Source organism: Mya arenaria, chromosome 13, assembly GCF_026914265.1.
Source record: "Mya arenaria isolate MELC-2E11 chromosome 13, ASM2691426v1".
NCBI lineage: Eukaryota > Metazoa > Mollusca > Bivalvia > Myida > Myidae > Mya > Mya arenaria.
In genome coordinates, this window is record NC_069134.1 from 21133873 (window position 1) to 21158808 (window position 24936).

The following is a 24936-nucleotide window of genomic DNA, read 5'->3' on the forward strand; positions in this document are numbered from 1 at the left end:
CATTAATGTCACTTAGCAATTACTTCGGTAGACGCACGCTTGTACTAACACATTTCTCAATAAAACGAAATGTCGAAATCTGGCATCATGTAAAATTTAAAAACATTTTATGTATTGAGTCCCCTTTTCCATACATTTTGACTAATGTTAACATACTGATCAACCGGTTTCAGTCATAGCTAATTTTAAAGTAGTTGTTTTTATAGTATATACTATTCTGTAATGTGTTTTTATTGTAGAATTAAATAGCTTTGGACGTGAACATTTGTAATTTTATTCTAAACTTACCAACCAAAAGTTGCCATTGAAAGTTTTATAAGATAAGTTTATCAACAGCAATATTTCATTGGAGCCTCCGGTCAGTGTGACGCAATTATGACCAGAGTTACAGTGAAAACTATGTTAACACTGTTTCATTAGATACAGGAAGAACATGTCAGAGATATCTCCCTTTAAGAGTTGTCCTATGCACGCGAATACTCTTAAATCACGTCGATTAACACCTACTCATATGACATTACTAGCACGTCAATAATGTTAGTTTTGAGTGCTTGTGTACCAAACGTTCAAGTCGTTGTAATTCAATATTGATTTAGGCGGATAGTCACGCCTACTAAACGCAAGCTCCACCACTTATCGGTGGTGCAAAGAAAATGATATGTAAACATTTCTTTGGTGCAGCCCTGCCTTTTGTTTATTTGTACCCACGTGACTTTTATGTGGTAATGTTTGAGAATGTTCCTTACGGCGTGTGTGCGCACCGAAATGTAGTTGAAATGCTAGCAGATATGAACATATAAACAAGTCCGTGCAGGGGTAGGGGAGGTTTCTGGCACCACTTTGTACTATATTAAAACGAAACGTAGCTAACATGCTGTAAAAGTGTTCTTATACGGAACCATATTTTACGATTTTCTCAATACGTCTAGGTATTAAAAATATCAGATGAAACATATAAAATGTACTAAAGTATATACAATCGAACAATAGGCTCAGCTGCTCCACGGAAGTGTCTACAGCTCATTTTCTTTTCACCACGGATACGTGGTGGAGCTGGCGTTTAGTAGACATGATAATGCTATTGTGCATGCACACGGAAATTATACTTTTAAAAGATATGAATGGTTTTAAGGTAACTTCCTTTAGTTTCTTTTTAAGTTTACACACCATAATTCGACCGATTAATCTTCTTTAGTCTATTGGCCTTTTAGCATGATTTATAATAATGTATTATTTTGGGTGTAAATAATAGAAGTCTTCCGGTTTCATTCAATACGCGATGTCACGAATCCAAGACCCGTATAATAGAAACAAACTAAACGTTTTCAAATCTGAAATCAATTTGAAATGAAAACTGCAATACAAACTTGCTTTCTTCATTCTACCGCGGATGTAGAAGGAATGTTAATTTAAAGATGTAACAAGTTCATTAACCAACGGTTTGATATCATGTTTTGGTAGCGATGAGTTTTGGTGATGATGAGGTAAAGTAGGATTGCGATTGGTGGTTATTACGTGCAATCATTTTTGTGATGATCGTGTTGATTAAAAAGGCGCTACCAAAACTTAAAAACTACCAAAATATTTTCCATAGCACTGTCCAAAACTTGTCAAATGTTCTTTTCAACATATGTTGTCGCGACCAGCATTCGGCTGACTTTTGTGATTTCCAAATCTCGCCGCTACCTTAATACGGTAGCACAATGAAAACTAAAGGCCACAAGTTTACAATGAAAACTTAGGGCCGGAAAAAGTCTTCTTTTTTCAATTTACATCTCAAAAAATAGGGTAGTTAGGTAGGCATAACTTTTTACTATATTGTTTTTGACAAACGGGATTCTGTACCAAACTGACCTATATCAGGGTAAATCACTATTGTAGAATAATTTAGATATAACATGGTCAAATATTAACAAGTTCACTGAAAAATGCACATTTTTAGGTAATTACAATAAAAATCCAAACTTCGACCAAAATAAACAGGGTCGGGAGTAAAAAACGGGTCGATCGAGTTGGAGGAAACGCCTTATCAATTATCCACAAGCATCAGAAAACCATTGGTTGAAGAACTTTCAGTCACTTCACATACTTTGTTCTTGGTATTGAGTAGGGATCAAAGTTTAATTAGATATCTTTACAGACAATTATGAATGGGGTGTTTCACTTCCGCATGCCTGGTTCCTTGCTATTGAATTATAAGTATTGGTTCAAGTTCAAAAGGAATTTAAATTCTTTGCGTACAACTATTTGTGATTTTGTGCAATGTATATTGATTGTTGTGTCATTTTTGTCTACGCATAATATGTTTTTCAGATTTTTTTTTCATTAACTTGATAATGTGAATTGTTTGCATTATAAAAAATATAATTATGCTCCAATGAAAATGGTTATTGTTTGTGTGTGCTATAGCAAATCGGTACGTTAGTACCTGCATGCTCTGTGTATGGTTGCATAATTATGACTGTCGTAAGACAACCTGATAGCGTTTGTATGGTGACATATAACTGCTGGAAGATGTCGTTCGCGCATTGTTTCGTGTTTACCACGTATTTTACGCGATAATTATCTACCTATCTAAGTAATATTGCGAAACGTTTTCGGTAAAATAAATATCATCAGACTAAATTTAGGCTTGAAAGTGCCCAGAACTGCCAAACTGTGAATATAAACTTAATAGCTAAATGAATTCAGTGGTTAACACGAAGCAATTCGCGGACGTTATCAGGTTATCTTACGGCAGCAAAATGCCACCATACAATCATGAGATGAAACACAACTAGTATTATAGTATATATAACTATCTTGTTTCACGTATTTACCTCAACCTTTTGAATTAAATTTACGATTGAATGCGTAAGAATGGAAAACACATTTAACCATTTTACATTCAAACGCTGTAGAAAATAAGCGAATATCAATAAGAAGAGGAGCTATTTATCATTGTGTTTACAAAATGAGGAGATTATTTTCATTTCGAACGCGTGACGCTAAAAGGACTGTTACTTTGGCGGACATTATGCGTGACAAGCGCGTGCAGCTCCCGTGTGTGGTTGTTATGTCGATAGGAGAAGGAGAGGCAGTGGAGGAGGCGGTACTGCTGGAGGAGTGGGCGCCACGGACGCTCCAATTCGTCCGGCTGGAGGTCTTGGATAACAAAATAGATGGCAGAGAGACGGGTATAATTTTATCATTAAAACGCTTGAAAGTGATACATAGGCTTAATGTGTATTTTACAGGGCCGTTTTTATAAAATAAACGTGCCCTAAAATGTATGCCCCTGTCAACTCTGAAAAAGATAAAGTGATAATAACTGGTTATCTTAATGTCTGTCCGTGGGCGCCTATATATATATTTAGTATAGCTGCCTTATCGTAATTTCAATGTGCAGCTCATAGATTAAGTGGTATAAAATGCTAGCTTTGAAACGTGATTATTTTCTCAATATTTACATAATATGCGTTAAGTCAATATTATAACTTGTATTCACAACTCGTTTATTGAAATGGGTTTAAGCGCGTTGTATTTAACCGATTGGCACATTTAAGATCCTAGATTGCTGGAGAAACGGAAGTCACTTGTTGGACAGGAGTTTCTTATTCCGGCGGCGTACCATGGATTTGTGACACCACTGAATCGTACATTTCAACGCCACACACTCATGAGCATTGCAGAGGTATTGCAGATAAACTCTTATTATTTCAACGATAAAGACTTATTTGTACTTCATACTTTTCTTTGGCTCCATTACAAGGACGCCGGAAATGCCGATATTCAAATATAACATGGTTGTAGTTCACGTCCATAATGTTTATAAAAGAAACATGACTAGTTATCGTGTGGTACAAAGAACCAGCACGTTATTGTGTTTGTTTGTTTTTGTTTATTATGCGTGTGTGCGTGCGGCTGTACGTGCGTGTGTGCGCGCGGGTTTTGTGTGCGTGTATGCGCGAAGGTTGTGCGTGCGGGCGGGTGTGTGTGCGGGCGGATGTGTGTTTGCTGGTGTGTGTGTGTGTGCTTGTTTGCATGTGAGCATGCATGCGAGTGTTTAGTTTCTTTTTACGGTATTGGATTCAAAAGGAAATTTTACTTACACGTAGTCGCTGACTACTGTCTTTCTTGTATAATTACAATGTAATGGACTTACTTAACACTTATATTAACTATTTAAAGTTATTTTAAGATAATGCACTCCCGATATATATTGTAAAACTCCCGTTAATTCCATAACTTAAATGACATTTGTGTTTGAACTGCTGAACAATTCTTGAATTTGAATATTAACCACATAACAAATATTGGTTGGGTTGTCCGGTTAGCGCAGTGGATAGCGCACTCGCTTCTCACAAAGGCGACCCCGGTTCGATTCCCTGCCTGGGCGCATGTGAGTTTGGTTAGTGTTCACCAAGCCGAATAAGTGGGGTTTCTCCGGGTACTCCGGTTCCCCCCACAACACAAGACCACACTCTCGCGTAACATCATAGCTATCATAGCTTTCTTCACAATCGTTGTAAAATATATAATGTTAAAACTAACTTACAAATACTGCTTACAGCGATCTTAGTTGTGCTATGATAAGAATCTGCATTATGTTTGTGTTGATGTTCAGTCTACTACAAACACGAACTCTTTCCAGATCCAGTTTTCTATGGCATCCACTGTAAAGTAACACCTTTTGTTTTAAAAATGGACAAGCCATAAATGTTTTGAATTCGTATACAAACTAGAAACTAAATATCCCCTCGTATATGTTACAGGTAGTTGAAACACAGCCGAAAACGCTTATTGCCGAGGATAATCTACGACTGACGCCTATAGATAAAGATGCGTCAGAAGATAAAGATGACGTCATAAGAAAAGCTCCAGTTCCAAAAGGCGCACGTCTCACCGTCATTGACATTCAACATAAAAACGAAATAAAAGTTATTGTCAAAGACGAACGCGGTGAAAGGTATGTGGTGGATGAAGATGTTGCCACAAAGTTGTCGTCAAATGCTGAAAAGAAAGTAGTCCGTTTGAGCGAGTTTGTATCTTATTCGCATTTTCCACGAATTGTGTCTTTCGATGTTGCTTTATTGTCTGATGTTGCGTCATTTATTCCTGAAGAACATGAATTGTTTGCTGCAATATGTTCTGGGTTAGTCAAACTGAAAGAAGTGGAAGAGTTTGATGTCATTATTGGCTGGAAACAAGTATTAGGTGATAGGAATTCTTATAAGGTACAGCTTATTCCAGAATCTTTGGCTTCAGATTTAAAATGCCATGAGTATAGATTCAAGACTCCTGATGGGAAAACACGCTTCATCGATAGCAATTTCCAAAACTGTTCATTTGAAGACATTGTCCGTACAAAGTTGTTTACAAAAAACCTTGACGCGTCTTTGATAACTGAAATTGACACCATTGTACCCAGCTCACAAGGCAATACTTACGTGGCGTCACAATCGACGTCATGTTTACGCCATACTGAAGCTTCAAACGTACAAACAGTAAAATATATGAGCCACAGTAGTGATTCAGAAGTTTCCTCAGATACCATGCACACGTACCAAAACATGAAACTAAAAAAGTCTAAGACTAAACGTAACACTCTTGTCACAGATGATGACGGGTATGTCGACATGTCGTGAATGGAAACACACTGATATAAAATAGCATATAGCTGAGAGTAAATCAGTAAAATGTACCGGTGGAGGTGAACGCCGTGTACAGGTACCGGTGGAGGGGTACGCCGTGTACAGGTACCGGTTGAGGGGTTTGCCGTGTGCAGGTACCGGTTGAGGGGTACGCCGTGTACAGGTACCGGTTGAGGGGTACGCCGTGTACAGGTACCGGTGGAGGGGTACGCCGTGTACAGGTACCGGTTGAGGGGTTTGCCGTGTGCAGGTACCGGTTGAGGGGTACGCCGTGTACAGGTTCCGGTGGAGGGGTACGCCGTGTTATATAACACTTGTTTCATATCCATACCTCAGTGGCCCAGTGGTTTAGCCATTTAGAAAATAAAACGCTGAGATCGGGATTGAATCGTGTTGCCGTTCTCAGTGTGTTTTTTCTTTTCTTTGTGATTATTGAGTTTTGAGTACTTTGGATTAATGTTGGGACTGAATTTAACTATGCATGTATTTGTATATCGGCATCCTTACTATCAGAAAGTATAAGTTAGATAAATTTGACTGATATCTAAACCGTCGTCATGGTTGTCATAGTATCTGGATTGTGGTTGAAAATTAAGTTTAAGCAATAGTTAGATGACATGAAGTAAACTCTTAATGATTTATAATGGGCGTAGAGAACGAGCCCTTCTTATTCATTTGTATTTTACATCGGGTCATCTCACTGACTTAGAATACAACCTTACTGGTTGACACATTGTCAACGCAAAATCAGATTAACTAGGGGGACCTTTAAACACCCGCGAAAGTTGGAATTCTTAACAATTAAGCCTAGTACTTAATGATTGCCTTTCTGCCATTACATTGGCTGAAAATGTAGGTTGTATTTTACAATGCAAAGATACGTGGAGTTTTTATATATCAACCGATTTAGCATTGGTGTCAATCATTATTTATCGAAATGGTGGCTTCCGTAAAACATGTTTTGAAATTTTGAGGTGAAATGTTGCTTTCCCACTTAAATGAATACATGACTTCGAAGTGTTTTTTTTAAAAAAAAACAATTCTTCAAAATAAATATTGCCTGTCATTTTACTCTGAAACGTTTGGAATGAAGGTTTAATCACAAGTTTTGTATATTTTTTCTCTCCCAAAAGGCTACTTCCTGATTAAAGTCATGATAATCACGACCTTTGATCTGATGACGTCAATGGAGTAGTAAATAATCTTATCTCCACGGGAATATGCTTCATTGTTTGGTCTGAGATAATGTCAGAGGGTCATTTTTACTAAATACTTACAAAACAAATCAATCAACTAAAATCTAGGTATGCCTACTTTGATATCTGTTTTCTTTAATAACAAAATCTGAGAGAAAAGATTCAAACCCATTCGTATCTGTTCTGCGGCTTAACTTAATGGTTCAAATCCTTGACCATACTAGAATTCTGAGCATTCTGTTCGTTTTAATAAGAACATGCCATTGCCGTTACAATGATATTCAATTGAAGGTTAATCAAGAAGTGGAAATGTGTTTAGACGCGTTTACTTTTTGACGCTGCTTGCGTAAAAAACATGCTAACCTTTCAGTTTTTAAATTTCTAATACCAGTAACTTAATACAGTTGCGAGCCAAATGAAAATTAGTTTATTGAGTTATTTCAAACCTTTTCCTTAAAGATGCACTATTACTCCCAAAAAAGATTTAACACATTTAATACATTTGTTTTAATATACCCCAAAGGATGAACAAATGTCAAAACAATGATGCTTATGAAGAATACTTTAAAATAGATGTGCAGAAAACAGGGTATTTCTACCTTTTGAGACAATAGCAAATCTTTTGGCATTTACCAATCATTTAATATTTTTGCGTTTTCAGCTATTAAATACACGGTTATAATATTGTGAATAGTAATTAATATTTTCTATAAATGCATTATTTAGTAAGTAGTTGAGGGTGTATCACTCAAAGTTCATGTTTGTTTCACAAGTGTATGTATTGAATTTGAATGCGAGTGTCACTTTAAAGCTGGATTACTCTTTATTATGAGTATAAATGAACATGTAAGTTAATAGCTGTTATAACTTCCTTTAAAAGCTTGTGTATCTATTTCTGTGCAAGCTTACTAGAAACCATTGTGTATTGAAACATTTTTCCATTGTCCAATATATATCTAGGTCAAAAGGACACTTATGTTGAAAAACTGTCTTCTTTCTATTGATCACTTTGGTCTTTAGAGAAATAGAAAACCTTGCTTCAAAAATGAATACAGGGAGAAGGTTATGTCCTTGATGTATGAACCTACAACTGAATATGTTCTTTCATTGTGTTTTTTTTGTGAAATCTGCTATAAAAGACATTTTAATTGCACTTTTATTGAATTTACCTGCTGGGTAGGTTAGTTTTGAAATTGTAATTGAACGCTAAACAGATCCAGTATGTTTTTTAGGTAGTGCTAATGTCGGTAAAAGAAGCGATGACTGAAACTCAACATTTCCACATGTATGGAAACTATTGGTTAAGAAGGACGACAGATGAAATTGTAAGACCGATTTTTTATGGGTGCAAAGTGTGTACTATTTTTAGGAAGCAAGTCATCTAAAGTGTAGGGAAATAGATGGAAAAACTGCGAACGTGCTAGTGTGCAAACACTTTACGCATTTAAAGGCAAACGACCTGGTAGACTTCGTACCTGGTAGACTTCGAACCTGGCATACTTCGTATCTGGTAGACTTCGTACCTGATATAATTCGTACCTGGTAGATTTCGTACCTGGTAGAATTCGTACCTGGTATACTTCGTACCTGCCATTTTTCGTACCTGGCATACTTCGTAACAGATTCCAATAGATGAACTATAAGTTAAAGACGTAACAGTTACGACAAAATCAACTATTATAAGTAAAAGTCCGAATAATTAAAATTATCATCAGAGTAAAAGTAAAGCACTTCGAATACAATTTAAGTAACATGCAGAAAAAATAAATACGTACGCATTGGTAAACTTACATCTCATTATAAATTTAACAAGCATTCTTAGCAAGGGAAATTAATTACCACGATAAGCATGACATGAAACTCTACAAATTATCTTTCTTTAAAGGCATAGTTTGGTATTCAAACCACACACACGGCTATTACCTTACACAAAACATAAACTCATCAAAATAACCTTAAAAACACAAGAACATAACGATAGTGTAAAATAGAATAAGATAGATGATGAAACAAACGGTATCTGTGTCTACTGTGCTCGATTGTGTATGTGTATGGTACTGCCATGGCATATTGGTGTCGCCATCCCTGCGACCAGCCAGATATTTATGACTGTGTTGAGCATGTTTGAATGCAGAAAGCCCAACCACTTGATGTCGTTATTATCGAGACATTGTGCCTTCATCACTTGCAGCTGATGGAGTAGTAAAAAATGGAAAATACTTAATGATTTTGGTGTAATTGTTCATGTATCTATATATACCCATTAGACAAAAGCCTTTATTTGCAACCAGTCAATTCGCATTTCGACCTTCGATTAACACCGTGCTTAATTGAGTAGACTTGCAGTTTAACAACTGAAAAAATGACGTCATAATTTGGTTCCCCGCCTGCATAAAATACTTTATTATTGAAAGTAGTTTAAACATATTGAGTACTATCTAAATGAATAAGAAAGAGCAAGCTCGCTCCGCGTTTCTTAATCAGTAACTTTTTACACTATAGTTTGTAACTATTACTTAACTTCAAAAAAAAACTGAAAGCCAAATTGTCTATTATTCAGGGTTTGCATGTTAAGCAAATAGAGGACAACTGTTTGACTGGAGACAAAATTAAAAACACTCTGTGAGGAATACTGTTCAAGTATGACTGTGATCGCAATATGATGCTACATAATAGAGCAAACGGCTTGTTGACCATGATTGGAACGTATCAATGTTTTATCTTAAGGACGGCAGGCGTATATAGAGGACTTTACACCGCGAGTGATTCCCAACAGGCCCGAAAATAATTGATATTGTTTTATTTGCAACACCTGATCTTACTCCAGAGATATTGACAAGTGTAATTAACAAAATGTGCAATACATTAATATCAGATTTACGTTCCTATTGACTTAATTGGAAATACATATTTGTTTTTTAACTATATTAAACGTTCTGCCATATGACATTTCTTTCTTAAGTAAAATTTTAGGAGCTCCAATAGATATGTCTTTTAATAGATTTTAGGATTCAGCCAGAAATAAGTTTAACCAATTTTTAATAATATACACCTCAGAACTTGATAGGGATTACTTCTTATATCACATGGCATGCCTCAGTAAAACTCTTTAGAACATCTTGAATTTTCTTCAAATAACCTTTCTTGTTGTCAGCATTTTATGTAATCGACATATTCACATAGCAACATATCACTGATGTGTATACAAGCGAAAATGGATAATTGCTAAACTAACAATTAATTCAAATGCTGCGAAATACAAATTTGAGAAAGAGAAACAATTGATGACTTTTAGCTGTTTACTAACGACAATGAGCACCTATAATATCAGGCCCCAATATCACGAAAATACTTAAGTCAAATCTTAAACTCATTCTCAACTCATGTACCATATAAAAGCATAATTTTCTTCAAAATCTTCCATGTTTTATACTTTTTGAAAGCGTATTTTCCTATAGCGTTTGTTGCTAAAAAGATGTTTTCAATATTTCAAAGAAAACTAATTCTAGAGCAAAAAATATACTTGAGTATTTTATAAAGAATACAGAATTGTACTCATATACATTTTTGGCTGTAGAAGTGATTTCCCCTGGAATTTGACCAAAGGCTTTTAACAGCATATTCTACGATAGAATGTGCTTATAAAACTGTAAAAATCATATATGATTTTTAACGAATTTTGATGCTATGTGGTATAATGTGTTGAGACTGAGTTTGAGATTTGAGTTAAGTATTTTCGTGATATTGGGGCCTGATATCTCCTCCGTGTATCGTTAATAAACCTTTAGATCTTCTAATAACTAAAACTTCATTTCACACAAAACACATCGATCCACGCTGGTGCGCTCGTAATCGTACTTTAAAAAGTAAGTATTCTTATATCATGCATTTTAATTAGCTGAAGATAGCATTTGTTAGGTTTTAGATCGCTAGATCTTCAGACTTTTATAACAGTAAATCGTAATCTACCAAATTGAGTGTGAAATTGACGTATCAACCGCAGCGCTTTTAGCACTGCGGTGAACAACAACCCAATTCACATTACCACTCGGTTCTAATAGATACGGAGTTGCGTTATGCATGAGTAGCTGATAAAGCGTTGCAGTAATGAACATTCATAAAATGCTGTGCAGTTAAAAAAAGCAAAAGACCAGCTAGCACGCATTTCTTTTTTCATGCAATGTGTATATGATAACAAATAAAAAAGTTTATCAAAACATTTTCCAAATATAAAGTGTTCGTCTTTACCTATTCGTGCGCGATTGTTTCATAAACAATGCACCGCCGCGGATAAAGCATTAAGACATATTTAAGTATTACAATACAGACCGCAAAGACCTAGTTTTTTATATATAGCAAGTATGTACGCACTGAACTGTTTGTGGAGTGTTTTGCTGTTCTTCCATGTTTCTTGTTTTTGATGTTTTGTTTTTATGTTCTATATCTTTGGCGTTTACCCAATGCCATTAAACCGGGTTTATATATATATAAATATTTTGCTACTGAGCTTGTTTCTGTAGTTTTTCGCATAAATTTCGACTCTATCATGCCAACCAAACCATATGCATCAAAATAAATACATTATACACGTTTATACAGTTTATGTTAAAGGTCTCTTTCTACAATGACAGGATCCTCGAGCAAAATTGACTTGATTTTCATTTCATAACTGCACTTACAAAACGTAGCTGGCTAACAGCCCTTCAACGCTTTAAGCGCTTTGATTAAGGAACGGTCAAGAGGGAAGTATCTGAAAGCGAGACAACAAAGGAAATATCGTTCAACTTACTGAAGTTTGATATCGCCCTTTGATATGGTAATTTACAGGTAGGTAGACGTTCATATCTAATACTCGATATGGAACTTTTGTAGAACAGCATGGACTTCGAGAAAGTCATAAATATGCAACTTTTGTGACCTTTTATAAATAGTGTATAAGGAAAGTTGAAACACACACATGTGCATTTTCTTATTGGATATTCTAGCAAATGGATTTATCTTAAACAATAAAAAATGTGGTTGATCTATAGATTAAATTGAACTATTGTTATAGCTGTATTGTATTTTGAAATAAGTAAAACTAGAACACATACAGTACATGTACCATCATCATTAGCGGGATTACAACATTCTAGCCATTAATTCCCTATTCAAACTGGTCGTCATTTGGGGATTCTAAAAGGAAACCTACATTGTTTATTTTGATACTCGATGTGATGAAGATGAGAAACATTTAGTTATCTAAGTGACACAAACATAGACAACAAAGACAATTTTGTATCAGTTCAATGGTACAATGGTAAAATAAATTCTAAATTTTCTGCAATCATCAGCAATGATTTACGAAGATAAAACAATATTGCTTTTTATGTTTATGAAATTTATATGAAAAATACGTATTAATTGATAGAAAACGCAATTAATTTGTTATGTTTTGTTTTCATGAAGTTGAAATATGAATATTTTCCTTCCTTAAAGCTGCACTCTCACATAGTTACCGTTTTTACAACTTTTTGTACTTTTTTGTCTTGGAAAGATCAATTTTTTGCGTAAAAATCTGCGAACCAATGATATAAGCAGTCTTATATCACTTGTTTGCAGATATGTACGCAAATATTGGCTCATTCCAAGACGAAAAATAAAAAAAGTTTCGCGGGGTTATATATTTGTTCGCAAAAAAAGCAATTGCCGATTGCTTTCCTGATAGCGGACAATTTATCTATTGCTCTTGGGAAAGATAACTTTAAACAATAACTTATTGACCATTCATCTTTGTCGCCCCTTTCTATGGATCATATCACTATCATTGCTCGTCAATGCTACCCCTGCGTTGTAGGCATAATCGAGTGCCTTCTTCGAGGAGCGTCCCCTGGTATATTGGGCACATCACGACACATTCATCTGCCATACTGGTTTATATTTTTATGCCATCAAACACATTCATCTGCCATACTGGTTTATGCCATCAAACACATTCATCTGCCAAACTGGTTTATGCCATCAAACACATTCATCTGCCATACTGGCTTATGCCATCAAACACATTCTTCTGCCATACTTGTTTATGTCATCAAACACATTCATCTGCCATACTGGCTTAAGCCATCAAACACAGCTTAAGCCATCAAACACATTCATCTGCCATACTTGTTTATGTCATCAAACACAGTCATCTGCCATACTGGCTTAAGCCATCAAACACAGCTTAAGCCATCAAACACATTCATCTGCCATACTGGTTTATGCCATCAAACACATTCATCTGCCATACTGGCTTATGTCATCATACACAGTCATCTGCCATACTGGTTTATGTCATCATACACATTCATCTGCCATACTGGCTTATGTCATCATAAACAGTCATCTGCCATACTGGTTAATGCCATCATACACAGTCATCTGCCATACTGGCTTATGTCATCATACACAGTCATCTGCCATACTGGCTTATGTCATCATACACAGTCATCTGCCATACTGGCTTATGTCATCATACACAGTCATCTGCCATACTGGCTTATGTCATCATACACAGTCATCTGCCATACTGGCCCAAATCGTCCGTCTCTCTCTCTCTCTCTCTCTTTATGGGCAGGATGTTTTTATATTCCTTGTTCCCTGTCTTGAGTGATTCTACCTACCGCGCCTCTTGGTCTTTTAATCTTATTGTCATAGATATCAGTCTTCATTACATGTTTTATATTCTTTGTGATGGTATCTTGCATACTTAAAAAGTATTGATAAAAAACAAATGGACCGTAAAATGTTACCTGTTTAGGGCCTTTTTTGCAAAACGTGATTCTCAAGCACGATCGAAACCATGTATCTTCACAATGATAACAAGCTCTGACTAAACTCATACCCTCATTACTTTCAGATTTATGATTTTCGTACCTGAAATTAATCAATTAAGATTTTTTGATTAAACGACAAAACTACTTCAGTAACATCGCTGTTTGGTGGAAAAAACTACTGTTTTCAATCTGTTTAAAAAATCATCGACATTGCTCTTTATAACTTGAAATTCATGCATTAGACATAACTGGACGTTTTATGGATATTTACCAAAAAGGTAGGAATAACAGAGGCAGACCCGTCAATTATCGTTAGTGGGTGCGTAACTTAGATGCCCATCCGTTTGACATTCGCCCCTTCCTCATAACCGAAATTATAATAGTTTCAAATGTTGGCAGAGGGCGTTCGGGGTACTCCAACAAGAAAAAAATAACAGCTTCTAGGCCAAAATGGCGCGATTAAAGCGTATTTTATTTCTAGTTTTTTTTCTCCGAAAATGTTATATTTCCTTGAATAAACTTTCTTCTTTTCATCCGGAGAATGTTTATTGTCATTTTAAAGATGAAACGTATGTTATTAACGAACATGATTGATATTTTATAAACATTGACAAATAAGTTTCATCTAAGTGAGCATCGTAAGATATTTCTATTTCTTGTTTGCTAGCATACAAAAATATCGTTGACCTTTAATATGAAACCTGTTGTTATTATTTCACATCAAAGTGTATCTTTCTTGTATTATTGCTGTGTTTATTTAAGATTGAGTGTTAGTTGCACCATAACCACGCGGGTATTTTATCTTCCCAGGACAAATGATCCCCCGTCTTATCTCGTATTCCTAGAAGAAGAAAAAACAAATTCAAATAATATGAATAAAACAAGCAGTATAAATCACAATAAAACTAAACATTCATGCCATTGGTATGCGTGTGCGCAAAGCTCTTGTAAAAATAGTGCAATACATGTCATATCTTATACTTCCTCAAAGATGCACTCATACTCCCAAATAAGATTTACCACAATTAAAACAATTGTTTTCATTTACCAAAAATGATGAATAAATGTCGAAAACAATAGTTCGTATGAAGGATACCGGATTTAATTTGAAAGTAGGCAGAAAACACGGTATTTCTACCTAATGACAAGATAGAAGATCACAGTAAATCTTTTAGCACTCGCCAATCATTTAATATTGTTGCGTTTTCAGCTAATAAATACATGGTTACAGTATCGTTATCAGTAATTAATGTTTTCCATAAATGCATTATTAAGTAAAAAGTTAAAAGTTTATCATTCAAAATCTATGTTTGTTATACATGTGTATGTATTGATTTTGAATAAGAGTGTCACTTTAAGTCAACACGCTATATGCACTATACATATGTTTGAGCTTTGTCGGCGAAACGCCAACATTGTGAAGCCCACCGGTAAATAGAAATGAAACAGTTATGTGAAAGGTTGCTGCTATGGTAACAAAGAAGACCTGAAAGTAAATATCTAGTTCTCAAAATTATTCTAAAACGGTATAACTACAGAAGAAGTCATGTTATTCTAGATAGCCTCGTAAAACCTCGAAAAAATGTACATTCACAAAAAGAGGTAGACCTTATTGCACAGTGTCTCTGGATTGGATTAATTCTTGTCCCAGCTCGTAAAAATCAAATAGTTTTAATAACATAACCTTTTACCTTTAAACACATGTACTGAGTGTGGCCCGAACGTTTGACCTAGAAGCGCTAGTAACTGAGCTATTTTTTCGACTTGATATCTCACCGCAAACTCGGGTGTGAAACACACATGATTAACTCGGACTTTTGCGTATATATAACTAGAATCAAATAATGTGTCCAAAATAACAAAGGATAAAAATTTAAGGGGACTCATTCATGTTGTATTGGGTCAGAGATCGAACAAAAGGTAACTCTCATGTATCAAAATCATCATCAACAACAACAGAGCAACAACAACACAAACAACAACACCAACAACGACTACGACGATTCTACTTGTTCTGCTTCTACTTCTGCTACTACTACTTCTGCTGCTGCTGCCTCTGCTATTACTAGCACTATTACTACTTCTACTTCTACTACTACTTCTACTACAGCTACTATTACTACTACAACTACTACTACTACTACTACTACTACTACTACTACTACTACTACTACTACTACTACTACTACTACTACCACTACCACTACCACTACCACTACCTCCACTACCACTACCACTACCACTACCACCACCACAACCACTACCACTACCACTACCACTACTACTACTACTACTACTACTACTACTACTACTACTACTACTACTTCTACTACTACTACTACTACTACTACTACTACTACTACTACTACTACTACTACTACTACTACTACCACCACTACCACTACCACTACCACTACCACTACCTCTACTACCACTACCACTACTACTACTACTACTACTACTACTACTACTACTACTACTACTGCTACTACTGCTATTACCACTACTACTACTACTGACTTCTTTTGGTGAACATTTGTGGCCAACATTGTTTTCTAAATCCCAATATGCATGGCCACGTAACAGCCCGGACAAGCCGAATTACAAAGTATTTGATCAGTTACTCTTAAATTAGTTATATCTTGATCTCTGACCTACAAACATGACTCCTACCAATGGCACACCGTGTAGTCGTGGTTAACATTGTACCAAGTTTGTTTTTTTAATTCACCCTATGACTAGCCGAATAACAGCCCGGACAAGCCAAAATACCCCAATCTAACAACCAATTTTATTGGCTGAAAACTAATTCCTTTTACAAAGGACAGACAAGGAAGAGAAATCAAATTTCTTTAAACCAGCGAATATTGGCGGATTCAAGTAACTGCGCTTGCAGAAATATACCGTTGTTGATTTCAGAAAAAAGTTCGTTTCACGAAAAGCTACAAAGTTTCTTTGAATGATTGTATCTTCCGGATACAAATAAACCCCCTAAATGATTTTTCAATGAACATTGCAAACTTACTGCGCTAGCCCTGATATAAGAAAGAAAAACAGATTTCGTTTGAAGGAAAATACTACCAATTTTATTTCAGTGATTTAATCATCCGGATCAAACTTCATCCCGCTGGTATATTCGCCACTCACTAATCTTATGTTTGTTCTGTGGAGAGGACTTCGACGATTATCACAATAATACGTTGGACAAATGGTGAGTAAATAATATGTTGAATTACGTCTTATTGATGAGTACATTGTAATTGGAATGCTTGTTACTACGAATCACAACATCGGACACTCTCTCAATGAATTTGCGTATTTTTCAATATTACAATTTTAAGCAATAAAGAGTAAATATTATTATGCATTTTTGGTTAAATTTACCGTTTTGCATTCCCATATTATGACTTTGTCTATTTATAACTATTCTGAAATTTAAAGAATGTATAGTATTTGTTCACTAGAGTAAATTTAACTAAATATCACTTAAAGCAGAAGAATGTGATTTTTAAGATCATATTTTATTTATAATATTATGTTAAGTAAACGGATATACATATTGTGCTAGATTCTTTGTCAGTTTTAACTCCCATAATATTCGACGATGCGTATAGGAGCGTAATAACGTAATAACGGCATAACTGGCGTGCCGGTTCTGTAGCTAACCTAATCATTCTTTATCTTCTCTAAATTGCCCCTTGTGTTCCTCAAATGATATACGTTCATTTCATGAAGTATTTTCTCCGAAATGTAAAATATTTCTTCGAATATTTCATCAAAATGTTCTTGGGTATAGATTAGCGCGAACCGGGTGGGCGGGTGGACGTTCGGGTGCGTTTAACAATTTTGCACGATTGTAATGTCATTTTGCCTCGAGTAAATGGTCAGTTTGTATCGCCCAAACAGCGGCATCGAACAGAACGTTTCGGTTTATTGGGCTGTGATTCAAGTTTACATATATGTTTTATGGTTGTATAAGCACGCCTCTCCATAGTTAGTTCCACGTGATACGTAAATCTCAATGCCAAATCGTTGGCTAAAGTCAGTTTCTTTGATATTTTAAGTAGTTAGACACCATGAATGTTGCACTTCATTTGAACTTCACTTAATTCATTTGAGGGAACTTCGTGCCACGATCATTCAATGATTCATAATATTGAAATGCTGAGTTCATTTGCAAACAGTAGTATTGTTAAAAGAAAACTTCACGAATGCTTGTCCATGTTAATTCATGTTCCATACTCCTGGACCTGTCTCTGCTAATTTTGCAAAAACTTATAAAGGCGTAAGGCACGCATTATATCGAAAATAATGTTAACCTTTGATTTGACGATTTTTCTTCTGAAAAGAAATTAAGAAATCAACTTATGAATAGCAACCAATTTTCTTTTTGTTGGAGTTTCAGTATTTTGGAAAGAATGTAAAGAATATCAAACGGAACTCATTTTCGGCGTAACCACTACTCTTTTTATTAATATTACCTATAGATAACATACAAGTATATATCTATGTTTAAGTTTCATGTTCTGTTCTATTCAGCAATATAAATTTATTCCCTAGCTGCTTGGCCTTTCATGCAATTTATAGACGTGTTAAATGATTAAGTTTCAAGCCTGCGTGTCATATTTTAATAAACAACTTATATTCGTAGTTAATCGTGTTTGTCATTCATATGCGTGCATTTCAAAATTATTTACAATGGATTTCACAAATGAATCAACTGTGCAAAACCTTTCGCCTTTGTTAACGACAAATATGAACAATGTATACTACAATTAATTTATGCCCTTACACAATTTGATTTAGTGTTGCAATTTTGTTTGGCAAAAAGTATTATATCCTTCGTGATTAAAATTCAAAAGAAAACAGTCTGAATCCATAATCTGGGATGGGCCTTATATTTGAAACCTGCGTTTGTTATCACACTGGCGTAATGGTTTATCAAGTCTTAAAAAAAATAATTGCGAAACTTCTCATCTCAAGTCTTCATCCGTGTGTAAATACTCGCATTCTATCTTCATCTTAATGTGACATTAGTTTTTATACTAAAATCCATAATTCAATTTCATACTAAACACCCTTTTAAATACCGGTTAAGAAACTTGGAATGGTACAACAGTTCACAAAAGCCATGATATTAAATATTTTTTTCAAACAACATTTTTTACATTTATATACATTAGTAACTGAATTGTGTTTCGTACAAAATATTTCGCAAGTTCCAGAATATTCATGTGTACGTGCGTGCTTGTGTGTGTGCATGCGTGTACAATAGGTGTGTTTTATGCGTTTGTTTGGTTGCTGTTGTATTTTTCTTCTGAAATCCATTCTGTCAATAGGTTTGTGATTGCCTAATTTTACGTCCGGGCTCGTATTTCACCACCCCTGACAGCGTGCGTTATGAGCTTGGATTGACGCAAAGTGAAGAATCTTGCTTGAAGCAAGCTAACGTTAGGTCGTGAAATGGTATTATGTTTGGTTTATGTGAGTAGCAAGCTCATGTTAAGTTGTAACTTGGGATTTCATGTGGGGTTAGTTGTTCAAATGTCAAGGTCACTGTCATTAAAACATTGAACACCTATACAAATTATATCCTCTTATTGAATTTTGTTAAAAGTTATGTATATTGAAGAAATTGAGTATTTAGCAGGCTCAAATAGAGACGTATGCTGAGTTTACGTTTGTGGTCAAATGGGTCAAGTTCAAGGTCGCTGTTAATAAAAGAGGAATTTGGCTTCAGTTCGTTCATTAACTTTAGTTAGGATTGAAGTAAAGTAATATAACATGTCATCTAGCAAGATTACGTAAAGGCATAACTTTGATAGTTAGGGTCACTGGTAAGTTGTTACAAAACTTTGAATACAATATTTCCGATCAATAACTGTATTAAGAATTGGTGTAAAGTGGAACTTTGCATGTAACAAGCTTGTGTAAAATTGTACGTTGAGAGAGCAGTTTGGGTTGAAAAGATGAAGGTGGCCACTTTTTATCATAGAAAAATTGTTTTCAAACAATAAGCTTGAGTTGATGTTGGGAAGTGATAAAACTTAGTATATGGAAGCCTATCTTGGGGGTACATTTTTGGTGCATTGGATCATGATCATGGTTTCAAAAGCTACTTTTTGGTCTCAATAACTTTAATTAAGAATGACATATAATGGTGTCATGAGGTTAAGTAAAATTACAAGCTCATGCGGATTTGTCCTTTCGGGCTGCATTTTGTTCGATAAAAATAGGTCAAGTTGCTGCGTTTATTAACAAAGTCACCCCAAAACTTTAATTTACTTTATTATTTTAAATCGAATTCCGTCTTCCGTCACATACGTTGCAATTTTCCTTTGTTTTACAGATGATAGCTCGGTTGGGGAGGACTTGAAGCCATAAGGTGTTTGGATTACTGGCGTACTGATAGTGGGCATAATAAAGTGGAGGTACGTTTTATTCGATAATACTGAAAATGTTTGCGTTTGTTTTAAGATACAAAACCACATCTTATGTGTTTTACAATACCATATCATTTTGTAAATTTTAATGAACTTAACTCAACTATTAAATGGTGATAGCATTTATTTAAGTATTATTTTTAAAGTATCCTTTTATGAATTATTTCTCAGTATCAGAATGAAGTCGATGTTTTTATTGTTGTAACAGAATCATCGCCATGCCTGGGGAACAGCTGACCTGTGTGTGGCAAACTGCGTTTGCGAAGGGTCTTCATAACAAGAGCGGAGACATACCAAAGGAATCCATCAAAGAAATAGTTTTAGCATTAGCAAATCTGGAATCCGTTCATTATTCTGAAAGAACATTCCAAGAAGTTTTTAAAAGTTCTGGTGTCATAAATTTCACATCGTTTAAGCGATACGTTGATAATCATCTAAGGGAAAAGGGATATCCGCTTCATGTTGTTTTCGATGAAATAGAAGGAAAATGTTGGGAGCTTTGCCAGCCATATTACAAAACGTCTCTCAACAAAGAGGACACTCGAAAACTTTGGATGATATCAAACCGGCTTGTAGACGAGAATTCGTATCCACCTGCCATCTGTCAGCGGGAGGGGAACTGGTTCATGGAAAAAATGTTCACAGCCATTGGCAAGATGTGGAAATGCAGCGAATGCTTCAAAACCGATGGAGCAACATTTCAAGATCTCGCTGATATAATCGAAGATACAGTTTTACATGAGACATCTCAGGACAAACTGCAGAAGAGCATGACTTCTTTGTATACTAGTATTGTCACAGAAGTAATGAAGTCCGGGTGGGTCTATAAACGCACCAGGAAGCAAGCCAACTGGACCAACTGGGTCCACAGATGGTGCATCCTTACACCAAATAAAATTATTTACTGCAAGGAGGAAACCTCTTCACCAACGTCAAGTCAAACAAAAGGAGAACTCTTGATAACAAAGCACACACAATTACTCGGTCTGAATGACTACAATAGTCTTCTTCACAAACTGAAGGGTCGATTCATTGTATCAAATAAACCTGTTATTGATATGGAAATTTCTGTTGGTAGTGCTGAAGAAAAGGTGTCGTGGCTGTCGGCCCTTGAAGAATCCATTAAGTGCTGCACAGAAAAGCACACACCTATTCAAAAGTTATTAAATGAGCGCCGGAGTCATGAAAAGAAACACGAGAATGGCCAGACCCAGAATCCATCTATTCCATCTACAACCCCAAAAATGACGAACGAAAAGGTGAAAGCGGTTCACTACGATGACGACAAAACCAAAAAGGAAATGTTGAAGCCAGAAAACATTATACATGCAAACACGGAGAAAATGAAAGCCATGTTTATGAAGATGGACAAAGACGGGAACGGACAAATCGACAGAGAAGAGTTTGCAGCATTTCTTCAAAGTATTGGCCTTCAGATGTCAAAACAAGAAGCTAATTTGGTTTACAAAAGTGTCGACACAGACGGCAATGGACATGTGTCGTTTGACGAGTTTCAGTTATATTTTAACAAACACATCATGGACGAAACCTGCTCTGCAGAGTGCGTCAACGCTATGAGAACGGCTTTCATGGAAGCAGATAGAGATGGCTCGGGAACTCTAAGTTTCCGAGAATTAACAGAGTACATATGGGACAAAAAAAGATCAATCAGAATGTCGAAAGTAATGAAGGTGTTTTCCGAAGCAACAAAAGCAGGTTCAGATGAAATCTCATTCACGGATTTTCAGCAAGTCATTCAAAATGGAGCATCTGATCTAATGATGCCAATAATAGAAGAATCAATGAAAGAAGATGAAACATCCGATGTTTTCCGAGATCAGCTGAAACACGCTTACGATGATACAGAAGCAAAGGAGTTAGCTTCTTACATTCGAGAAAGATGGAACAAGTTTGCAACGTTTCGACGTGCAGGGAATACTGGTTCTGTAGTCATGACAGGTGGACACGGAATGGTGGCAGATTTCCTTCCAGGAGAATACAATCTGGTAGATCTTGCATGTTTCAGCGACCTTCCGCCACTGGTTCCCAAACACACCATAGCGAAAGGAGTGAAATGGGTCTCAAGCTCTGTGTCTGGAAAATCTGGAAAAGCAATTTTTCCGAAGAATTTTGATGGAAAGATTGTGACCGATCTTGCAACAAATGAACTTCTCCGGTACTACGGCTGTAGTTTCGCTGATACACAACAAGAAAAGGTTTCCCTGCTATATCGACATGGTATCCAGGATTTCACATACGAAAACGGATATCTGGAAAAGTACGTTACATCTGCAAATGGCGGCGCAGGGATTGAAAAACACGATTTTTCACACCTGGATTGTCCTTTGGTCCCAAATTCAGGGACTTTTATATTAGGGAAGTTTACGGATGACGATGAGATTCATATCACTGGATTCAAAATCCCAGTGAGGCACACTCTTTATATACCAGGTGGAACAATCCACTGCAACGACTATTTGTCAGGAACGTGGAGGACGATGTTGTCCGACGAAACGGAAATTGATCACGTGCATCTTACTAGAGTGTTAAGCACCGAGAATGGCGGGAAATACGAGCAGTTCCAGTTTCAGTTCGATTGAAAATAAACTGAGTTGTCTGGTTATCATTTCATTCTGTACAGTTGGATTCGAACGAAAGGAAATTAGGACCCGCTTTATTTTGAAACACGTTTTTGTATCTCTATTACTTCATGTGAACAGTTTATGCTTGTTGTGTCAAATGATGTCTACTTTTATTAAACTGTTTTGAGAAATAGTTACTTTGTATTCATGTGTACGAACTGTCATTTGTGTTTTGGAAATTATTATTCTAGAGATCCTAAGAAACATCCCTGTATTTTCGATTAGTAAACTTCTTAGTTGTGTTCATGTAGTAATGTTTATCCCATTTAGACATGTACGTGTGCGTTATAATGTATATACTTAGATATCATGTTATTCATATATATGTTTTTGTTGTAATGTCCAGTGTGTGTTTTAACATTCGAATCAAATACCATAATGGCATTTTTTGGTATTAAATATCAAACAACCAATACCTGAAAACATAAACGATCTGATTTCTTTTTGGAATAATGAAATTACTTCTGAAAAGGATATTGCCCAAATTAGATTTAAAGCAACACATGAATCGCTTATTCACATATTATAGCAGACTCTTTAATAAACAATTTACCTGGCGATATGCACCTAACCTTTACGGTATACTCTTTCAAGTAAAAAAGCAAGAAATATTGATTTAACATACAGTCAGATTAGACAATAATCGTACGCACCATAATAGCATTATGCATACGGCCTCAAGTTTGACTATATGTTTGTTTGTTAAATTGATACTGATATGGCTGTCAAATTCAAATAGGCATGATTTATATTTATCCTTTTCACTGAACGAGACGACTCTGAATAAGATTTATCAACAGTTACTATGCAAATTCCAATGTATGTATTGTATTCATTTATTGTTTACTTATCTTGTATTTTTTCATAGATGGCCGAATTGTAAATGAGATGTGTTGGTATTATACTTGAGTCCTAAGGCGTTACCATCTGAAAGTAAAATGCTTTTATTTGCATTATTATTATAATCATGTCGTAGTAGTAGTAGTTTTCAATATTGAAATTATTGTTTTCTAATTGTGATTTTTCTGCAGGCATACATGTATATCTTTGTGTCTATATTGTTTTAAACTTCAAGTGATTTGTACCCTAAGGTTTACGGCATTAGTACTACAATTAGAAAATAGTATACAGTCTGTTAATTGGATGTTGACCGATTTTGTTTATATATATAAATATATAACACCATAAGGAGTAAGCAAAATATGATGCGAAATGAAAAATAGATTTGATGATTTGGAAAAGAACGCCCGGTCAACGCGCCACGATCATTCGTCCTAGATGGCGCTAACGTAATGCATGAGTTTGATCACCAGAATAGTGAAGGTTGAAGCAGATATCAAATTTAACTTGAAGTGATTTCACAGTATGTAGATTGTGTATTCATATATACATATATACAGAATCGTTGCATACGTAAATCATTTAGGAGAAGTATTGAAAATAGCCTTATTCAAGATTGAAACAACTGAGTATGCCTCTATTTATTGTGTCTTTATAAAACACATGCATTTTGATTAATGTATCTCTCTCCTTCAGTAACATTGGCACGTGTGTGGCTTAAGTTTGCCATTGTATTTGTACTTGTATGCAGACTGGATGTAAAAATAAACGTGTTTTGAGTTGAGTTGAGTTGAGTTTTGTTGATCGCCAATCAGAACACTTCTACATGTCTTTGCTTGCCAGTAGCGATTGTTAGACACTTAAATTAGAGAAAACGTACTACACGTTTTTGCAGTTAATTGTATAAACTGTAAACCAGTGGCAGATTATTATTATACACCATTTAAACAGTCAAACATGATGTCACTTTTGAAAACAGATACAGAATACCACATTTATGATTTTATTACAAGCGCTGTCATAATGTGTACATTACGGAATGCCGTTAGGGCCATCGCCTGTGAATGTGTTGATCTGAAAGTACGATGATGAAAACGCAAAATCACGAAACTATGATGGTGAAAACGTGACAATACGTTGATGAAAACGCGACATTACGATAACGAAAACGCGATAACACGACATTATCAACAAAGTTGACCAAAACCAATTTAATTTGACACCATACTCTTCCTAAACCTGAATAAGGCGACGCTTTCTTAACTTTATTTCCATGTTACACATTAAAGTTCTTAAACGAAGAAAAACAACTTAGCTGTCCATTTCATCATATTTATTTTTGTTCATTTACATTTAAAAGGTTTGGAATGTTTGGCGAGACTCCC

The 24936-nt window shown here is 35.5% G+C and overlaps 2 protein-coding genes across 2 annotated transcripts; both read left to right on the plus strand.

Moving 5' to 3' along the window:
- The first annotated feature begins 2371 nt into the window (after window positions 1-2371).
- LOC128213107 (uncharacterized) lies at window positions 2372-7936 on the plus strand. The gene is made up of 3 exons (XM_052918630.1): window positions 2372-3176; window positions 3546-3673; window positions 4755-7936. Exons 1-3 carry the CDS (start codon window positions 2954-2956, stop codon window positions 5625-5627), a joined length of 1224 nt encoding a protein of 407 aa, XP_052774590.1. The 5' UTR covers window positions 2372-2953; the 3' UTR covers window positions 5628-7936.
- An 8598-nt stretch (window positions 7937-16534) lies between these two features.
- Window positions 16535-24335, plus strand: LOC128214199 (uncharacterized). The gene is made up of 3 exons (XM_052920539.1): window positions 16535-16837; window positions 19976-20057; window positions 20278-24335. Exon 3 carries the CDS (start codon window positions 20288-20290, stop codon window positions 22667-22669), a length of 2382 nt encoding a protein of 793 aa, XP_052776499.1. The 5' UTR covers window positions 16535-16837; window positions 19976-20057; window positions 20278-20287; the 3' UTR covers window positions 22670-24335.
- The last annotated feature ends 601 nt before the right edge of the window (window positions 24336-24936 follow it).

Coding starts and splice junctions, on each gene's coding strand:
- LOC128213107 (XM_052918630.1), top strand. CDS start 2,954: ATGAGGAGATTATTTTCATTTCGAACGCGTGACGCTAAAAGGACTGTT. Junction 3,177..3,545: donor AATAGATGGCAGAGAGACGG/GTATAATTTTAT, acceptor GGCACATTTAAG/ATCCTAGATTGCTGGAGAAA. Junction 3,674..4,754: donor CACTCATGAGCATTGCAGAG/GTATTGCAGATA, acceptor TATATGTTACAG/GTAGTTGAAACACAGCCGAA.
- LOC128214199 (XM_052920539.1), top strand. CDS start 20,288: ATGCCTGGGGAACAGCTGACCTGTGTGTGGCAAACTGCGTTTGCGAAG.